This window comes from Bacillus rossius, chromosome 5 (assembly GCF_032445375.1).
Source record: "Bacillus rossius redtenbacheri isolate Brsri chromosome 5, Brsri_v3, whole genome shotgun sequence".
In the NCBI taxonomy this organism is placed as follows: domain Eukaryota; kingdom Metazoa; phylum Arthropoda; class Insecta; order Phasmatodea; family Bacillidae; genus Bacillus; species Bacillus rossius.
Window position 1 is genome coordinate 3,671,830 of NC_086333.1, and position 8,848 is coordinate 3,680,677.

Below are 8,848 nucleotides of genomic sequence, written 5' to 3' on the forward strand. Positions count from 1 at the left end.
AATAGTTATGTTGTGAGGTCATACTATATAGATATTGAAGCATGTTTATTCACACGCTTTATAACTTTTAATTATTAAAATTATTTTAAACTAAGAACACTTAAGATTTAATACATATATATTATAGGGTAGTGCTATTTCGCAAACGTTTCATTTGTCACATTAATATTTATGTCACATCTCCCGCATCATCTCACAAGGTAAAATATACGGGTGCATGCCGTCATGTTGACTCCGGCTCGTGGGTGTAGAAGAGATGGCCGCTGCGACACAGCACCTCCCGAGACAGTGGAGGGCGGGAGTGTCGCCTGGCCGTGCTCTGGCAACTGGAGAGCAGGCATCGCGGCGGAGGGCGGGAGTGTCGCCTGGCCGTGCTCTGGCAACTGGAGAGCAGGCATCGCGGCGGAGGGCGGGAGTGTCGCCTGGCCGTGCTCTGGCAACTGGAGAGCAGGCATCGCGGCGGAGGGCGGGAGTGTCGCCTGGCCGTGCTCTGGCAACTGGAGAGCAGGCATCGCGGCGGAGGGCGGGAGTGTCGCCTGGCCGTGCTCTGGCAACTGGAGAGCAGGCATCGCGGCGGAGGGCGGGAGTGTCGCCTGGCCGTGCTCTGGCAACTGGAGAGCAGGCATCGCGGCGGAGGGCGGGAGTGTCGCCTGGCCGTGCTCTGGCAACTGGAGAGCAGGCATCGCGGCGGAGGGCGGGAGTGTCGCCTGGCCGTGCTCTGGCAACTGGAGAGCAGGCATCGCGGCGGAGGGCGGGAGTGTCGCCTGGCCGTGCTCTGGCAACTGGAGAGCAGGCATCGCGGCAGAGGGCGGGAGTGTCGCCTGGCCGTGCTCTGGCAACTGGAGAGCAGGCATCGCGGCGGAGGGCGGGAGTGTCGCCTGGCCGTGCTCTGGCAACTGGAGAGCAGGCATCGCGGCGGAGGGCGGGAGTGTCGCCTGGCCGTGCTCTGGCAACTGGAGAGCAGGCATCGCGGCGGAGGGCGGGAGTGTCGCCTGGCCGTGCTCTGGCAACTGGAGAGCAGGCATCGCGGCGGAGGGCGGGAGTGTCGCCTGGCCGTGCTCTGGCAACTGGAGAGCAGGCATCGCGGCGGAGGGCGGGAGTGTCGCCTGGCCGTGCTCTGGCAACTGGAGAGCAGGCATCGCGGCGGAGGGCGGGAGTGTCGCCTGGCCGTGCTCTGGCAACTGGAGAGCAGGCATCGCGGCGGAGGGCGGGAGTGTCGCCTGGCCGTGCTCTGGCAACTGGAGAGCAGGCATCGCGGCAGAGGGCGGGAGTGTCGCCTGGCCGTGCTCTGGCAACTGGAGAGCAGGCATCGCGGCGGAGGGCGGGAGTGTCGCCTGGCCGTGCTCTGGCAACTGGAGAGCAGGCATCGCGGCGGAGGGCGGGAGTGTCGCCTGGCCGTGCTCTGGCAACTGGAGAGCAGGCATCGCGGCGGAGGGCGGGAGTGTCGCCTGGCCGTGCTCTGGCAACTGGAGAGCAGGCATCGCGGCGGAGGGCGGGAGTGTCGCCTGGCCGTGCTCTGGCAACTGGAGAGCAGGCATCGCGGCGGAGGGCGGGAGTGTCGCCTGGCCGTGCTCTGGCAACTGGAGAGCAGGCATCGCGGCGGAGGGCGGGAGTGTCGCCTGGCCGTGCTCTGGCAACTGGAGAGCAGGCATCGCGGCGGAGGGCGGGAGTGTCGCCTGGCCGTGCTCTGGCAACTGGAGAGCAGGCATCGCGGCAGAGGGCGGGAGTGTCGCCTGGCCGTGCTCTGGCAACTGGAGAGCAGGCATCGCGGCGGAGGGCGGGAGTGTCGCCTGGCCGTGCTCTGGCAACTGGAGAGCAGGCATCGCGGCGGAGGGCGGGAGTGTCGCCTGGCCGTGCTCTGGCAACTGGAGAGCAGGCATCGCGGCGGAGGGCGGGAGTGTCGCCTGGCCGTGCTCTGGCAACTGGAGAGCAGGCATCGCTGCGGAGGGCGGGATTGTCGCCTGGCCGTGCTCTGGCAACTGGAGAGCAGGCATAGCGGCGGAGGGCGGGAGTGTCGCCTGGCCGTGCTCTGGCAACTGGAGAGCAGGCATCGCGGAAGAGGGCGGGAGTGTCGCCTGGCCGTGCTCTGGCAACTGGAGAGCAGGCATCGCGGCGGAGGGCGGGAGTGTCGCCTGGCCGTTCTCTGGCAACTGGAGAGCAGGCATCGCGGCGGAGGGCGGGAGTGTCGCCTGGCCGTGCTCTGGCAACTGGAGAGCAGGCATCGCGGCGGAGGGCGGGTTGTCGTGAGCGAGAGGCACGACAAGACAAGTTAATTTGTGAACCGAGCCCAGTCGCTCGCGCGGAGAGCCACAGGGCGCTACAATCGCTCTGCGAGGACTGCACCAAGCTGATACTGTTTTCATTTTTGTGTGAGATGAATCGAGTGCTGAACAGACGCGGAGGAAAAAGGCAAAAGTTAGAGCGAGAGGAGAAAGAGAGAGAAACGTGCTGGCGAATTGTGTAAAAGTTCGTCAGAGCGCAACCTTAATTAACTCCTGGTGGGACGCGAGGAATTTGTTCGTGTGATGGAATTTTACAGTCACTTTGAGCTAACAAAGTCAATTACTGAACTATCCGATACTATCTTGCCACAATGTATCGCTCCTTTCACTTCCGTCGCACGTCAAAATATCTAAAGTATTGGTGAGCAGCGAGCCTGTTGGTCGATATGGCAATAAATGCAGTGTAGCGGACGAACGGCTGATTTTTTGTTACTTTCTCAACATTTTACACCGTCACTTGCATCTTAATATGTTACTAAATATTAGTTCGTTTAACTATTGTTCACTATTTCATCATACAGCTTAGATAAACAAGCAGTTCTATATTAAATGAAGCTCAATAAAATGTTTACAAAAAAATAAAAAAATTTCGTATTCTACGCTTAGTCGGTATATTAATGAAGCCCTGGGCTAAAAATTTAATTACTGCAAAATATTGCTTTCTCTGCGAAAGCTTTAAGGCTTTGTTAATGTTCTCATTGTTTTCAAACGTTGACATTTAATGCCTTTCATTATATTTTAACATGTTTCAAGTCTTTAGATCGTAACAAAGAGCATAGGATATGTAATAATATATATATAATTAAAAAAAAGAATGAGGATTAATATTGTTCGTTCCATCGAACGTTAATCTCTGTCAAAAGAATGGCTTATGTAGTAATTTACTTTGCGTGCTAACTTTATTATTTTTAGAACTATCTTTAAATTACGGTGAAATTGAAAAATGTATTTAATTTTTGTAAAAAAATTATTTGTGGTATTTAAATGAATTATTTTTAATTTAATTATACAATAAACCAGCAAAATAAACTTATCTAAGTTTATAAATAAGATATATCATTATTAGATTACATAAAATGTTTAATAATGTTATAGTAAATTAAAAAAAGAAAAAATATATACTCTAATCAGTTTTTTTATGTTCAATAGAAATTTTATTCCGATTTAATAATATTGATTTCATAACTAAGGTTTCTTCCGTAAAACTTACTATCTGAATTGTTTCTCTTACATAAATCTCAGTAATGAAAATATCACTTAGGTATATGTTTTTTTTTCAAAATATTTTAAAAACAATTCATTTAAAACTGGTAACAGACGATACATAAATATTTTATTCGCTTGAAACCATCAATATTTACGCTTATCATAAATAATTTTTGTTTAAGGCGAGAACACAAGATTTTCATCGAATCAGTTCTATCTTCAAAATCTTCTTATAGATAATAATTGTTACAATAAATATTTGCATCACACTACAAACAGCGTAGTAAAACTCTCAAGATTTCTAGTTAATATAAAGCATATAATTGTTATTTTTTAATGCCTTAAATATCCGGAAATCACGCGAATAATAATTATTTATGTAATATTTTTTTTCCATCGAAGAGTTATAGAATAATTGTCGAGAATAATTCCCAAAGCACTTCGCAACAGCCTTTAAGCTCATCTTATCAAACTGAATTAATCCATTGGAAATGACGTTTTTTATTTTATTTAATATAAATAAATAAATTATAAGTTAATTGTAATTTGGGAAGTATTCATACTTAAATATCTTTTGATTAAGTTGGTCATAAATATACTATGAAAGTGGTATTCTTAAATGTAATAAGGACACACTGTGGCTATAGAACTTAAACCTAATGGATGGTGTTGTATAATATGTTAGATGTGAAGGAGGCTGGGCGCATTAAGGACAGCACAGGAATGCGTAAACTGCCGCATCCTCTGCAGGTGATAAGATAGAATGAATATTGAGTTCTTTTGACGTGTAGGGTATAGTCTTTACTACAGAAAGGATCATGTCTGAATGTTACCCATCTGTGGTGATATTGGTTTTAACCTCTTAGCAACCTCTTTGCATGAACATTGTTTAACCTTCAACATTGCCTCTTATTCAAATCTATGTATTAATTCATGTAAATATCTAAGTCATGTTTTGTGCTTAATAAAGCCTTAGTTTCTGAAGATAAGGTTTATTTTGTCAATTTATTAAGCACAATCTATCAAGAAACATTTAATACAAACAATGGACAAGTATTTCAAGCCCGAGAGATTTGAAGCAGATCACACAACTGGGAAAAGCTCCTCACAATGGAATCACTGGAAGAAAACATTCGAAGTCTTCACAGCTTCAATCAAGGCTTCTGAAGCTGATAAGCTGTTACTACTCTACAATCATGTGAGTCACAGTATATACGAACTTATTAGCGAATGTACTTCTTATGCGTCTGCAATCGAAAAGCTAGATTCACTCTTTATTAAACCTAAGAATGAAATATTTTCAAGGCATAAACTAATGAGCCGACACCAGCAACCTGATGAAAGTGTAAATCAATTCTTACAATCTTTGCGTCTCCTTAGCTCTGACTGCGAGTTCAAAGATGTTAAAGCAGCAGCTTATAGGGATGAATACATTAGAGATGCATTTATAAAAGGTCTCTCATTGAACAGTATCCGACAACGTTTGTTAGAAAACGCAACTCTTAGCCTGGATGAAGCATTTGCAAAAGCACGATCATTAGAATCAGCTCATATAATTTCTGAATCCTATATTCCTAGCCAGACACATTTAGCCTCAACTGGGCCGGTTCAGCAACCAAATTCTCTTGTAACCGCAGCCAGCAGTAGTCAGAAATGTTTCTTCTGTGGGTTACCTCGTCATCCTCGTTCTTCCTGTCCAGCGCGAGAAGCTATGTGCAAACTCTGTGGTAAGAAAGGCCACTATGCAAAAGTCTGTAGGTCAATTAAGCCCAAAGATCGTACTGCCGCCTTACCTGACTCTCCTCAAGACACAGATGACTTCTCAACTGTTGCTTGCCTTCCTGCTAAGTCTCTGGTTTTCCCTACTAACCAATCTATTCGTAATCGTAAGACCAAACCAACATCTTCCAAAACATCAGCTGCTTCTCCAACTAGCCTTTTTAAAACCATTGTCAAACTGAAAGTAAATGGTTTTCCAGCTGAAGAGCTAATAGACACGGGGAGTTCGGAGAGTTACATAAATGATGGTTTTGTCTCCAAACATAAATTAAAACAATATCCTACGTCATCTGAAGTAGCTATGGCATCGTCCTCTTTGGCCATGCCTATAAAAGCTTATTGTTCCGTAGATTTACAAATCTCGGACAATATATACAGAAAAACAAAGCTTAACGTTCTAAACAACTGTTGCGCAGATGTTATATTAGGTCACGATATCTTTAAGCAGCATTCCACTCTGTCGATAGTTTTTGGTGGTAATAAACCTGAATTGCAAATCAGTAGCTTAGCATGTGCCAAAGTCGGTCCGGCCACCCTCTTCGAACACTTAACACCAAATTGTAGACCTATCGCGATCAAGTCCAGACGACACTCAAACGAAGACGAAAAATACATTCAATCCCACATAGAAAAACATCTCTCTGACGGTGTCATTGAAGAAAGCAACTCACCCTGGAGGGCGCAGGTACTAGTCATGAGTGGAACACATCGAAAACGTATGGTCGTCGACTATTCTCAGACTATAAACCGATACACGATGTTAGACGCTTACCCAATCCCTTCCATAGAGAAAATAGTTTCCGATGTAGCTAAATATAATATCCACAGCACAATAGATCTCAAGAGCTCATATTATCAAATACCAATAAGGGTTGAAGACAGGCCGTACACCGCCTTCGAGGCAGCAGGAAAACTCTGGCAATTCAAACGTATACCAATGGGCGTCACCAATGGAGTGTCTGCATTCCAGAGGAAGATGGACGAGATCAAGACCAAAGAAAGACTACAAGGAGTTGACATCTACTTGGACGATGTGACGGTGAGCAGAAAAGACCAATCTGAACACGACTCCAATCTACGAAAATTTTTAGACGTCTGCAAGAAATATAATTTAACCATTAATCAAGAAAAACCCCATTTCAATTTGAAGTCTCTTAAGCTCCTCGGTTATCTCATCGAAAACAATATACTCAAACCAGATCCCGACAGACTTAAGCCACTGATTGATTTCCCTATCCCTAGAAACAAAGCATCCTTGCAACGAGCACTAGGGATGTTCACTTATTATTCTAAATGGATTCCAAAATTTTCAGATAAAATACGTAGATTAGTGAACTGTAAAGTATTTCCTATGGCCCCTGAACTAATCCAAGACTTCAACAATTTACGGAACTGCATAGTTAAATCCTTCGTCGTTAACGTAGAGGAAGACATCCCATTCTGCGTCGAAACAGATGCCTCTGACGTCGCCATCGCCGCCACTCTGACTCAAAACAAGAGACCAGTAGCCTTCTTCTCGAGAACCCTCACTAAGAGCGAACAACACCATTCAGCTGTCGAGAAGGAAGCTTATGCGATCATTGAAGCCCTTCGGAAGTGGAGGCATTACTTGATAGGAAGAAAGTTTCAACTTATAACCGACCAGAAGTCTATTTCTTACATGTTTAACATTCGGCATCCTGGTAAAATCAAGAACGAAAAATTTACAAGATGGCGGTTAGAACTTGCTCCTTACAACTATGACATCATCTACAGACTGGGGAAGGAGAACGTGGCGGCTGACGCTCTCTCTAGGACTTGCGGCTCGCTCCATACCTTCGACAGACTTGTCCACTACCACAAGGCTTTGTGTCACCCAGGGATCACCCAGATGGCTCACTGGGTGAAGAATCAGAACCTTCCCTACTCCATCGACGAGATACGCCGAGTCACGTCTTCCTGCAGAACATGCTCCGAAATCAAACCTCGCTTTCACAACAAGTGGAGCACCCTCATCAAGGCCACCGCACCCTTCGAACGGCTCAGCGTTGATTTTAAGGGACCATTACCATCCAACACTCCTCGGAAATATCTGTTAACGGTAGTCGACGAGTACTCCAGGTTCCCTTTTGCCATCCCTTGCAACGACCTATCCTCCACAACCGTCATTCAAGCACTAAATCAGATCTTTACACTCTTCGGATATCCTTCATACATTCACACAGACAGAGGCACATCTTTATATCCAGAGAACTTCAATCATTCCTATATTCCAATGGAGTTGCTACTAGTCGTACTACACCATACAATCTGTGTGGAAATGGCCAAGTAGAACGTTACAATGGGATAATATGGAGAACTGTATCGCTGGCGCTGAAAACGAAGGGACTCGTGATAACGCAGTGGGAGAAGGTGTTACCTGAAGTGTTGCACTCCATCCGCACACTGCTCTGTACTGATACTAATGCTACACCCCACGAACGTATGTTCTACCATAAGAGAAGGGCCAGTTCTGGAGTTACTCTTCCTTCGTGGCTTACTACACCAGGGAAAATTCTAATGAAGAATCACGTCCGTCAGAGTAAATATAACCCCCTGGTGCAAGAAGTAACTCTGCTTGAGGCGAACCCTGACTATGCTCTGGTTCAACTTCCAGATGGTAAGGAGACAACAGTCAACCTCAGGCATCTCGCTCCTGCAGGGGATATTGTCAACAATGAACCTAACTTAGAAGACGTGAATTTTCCAAACCTCGCTGATGATCCTAATCAACACACTGAAGCATCTGAAGACACCCAGCTGAACCTCACTCCAGAATATTCACCTGCGAAGAACATGAATGATCAAGACCTACCTCAAGTGAACCCAATTCCGACTCCACCCAAATCTCCTCCCAGACCTCAACCTCCACTCCGGAGATCTTCCCGCACCACTAGACCTTCTGAATATCTCAAGGACTATGTCCTTTAATGAAGAGGGGGCGAATGTGGTGATATTGGTTTTAACCTCTTAGCAACCTCTTTGCATGAACATTGTTTAACCTTCAATATTACCTCTTATTCAAATCTATGCATTAATTCATGTAAATATCTAAGTCATGTTTTGTGCTCAATAAAGCCTTAGTTTCTGAAGATAAGGTTTATTATGTCACCATCTCTATTCACTTTTAATGATTCAGTAAAAAAAAAATATTTTTGATTTATTGAAAATGCAAGTTTGAAAATATATGGCCCTCGAAAGTAGACAGTTCAAAATAATTCATGAAAAGTTAGAAATCAAAACAACAAATAAACTTACGCTTAAAATGAAACGAAATATTATGTTAAGCAAAAAAAAATGGTTGTCTGTAAAGTCGGTTTTAGACGATAGTTTAACGTGACAACGTCATAACAAAACATTGATGAAATGATTGCATACTTTATAAATAAAATTGAATAATTTTTATTTTATTAATAAAATAATAAATACTTGAAATTATACTAGTAATCAGATTTTTAAAATGCAAAAATATTTAACCTGCATTGCCGAAATTGTTGTTGTTATAAGCAATGGAAACCACGTTAACTTTTCACTTCACTTTATAAACAGTAGGCGAAACAGTT

At 44.9% G+C, this 8,848-nt stretch overlaps 1 protein-coding gene across 1 annotated transcript; it reads left to right on the forward strand.

Annotated features, from left to right (window-relative positions):
* Positions 1–225: 225 nt before the first annotated feature.
* Positions 226–2,247, forward strand: LOC134532205 (uncharacterized). Its single transcript, XM_063368624.1, has one exon. The coding sequence runs from the start codon at positions 226–228 to the stop codon at positions 2,245–2,247; it is 2,022 nt and encodes a 673-aa protein (XP_063224694.1).
* Positions 2,248–8,848: the final 6,601 nt, after the last annotated feature.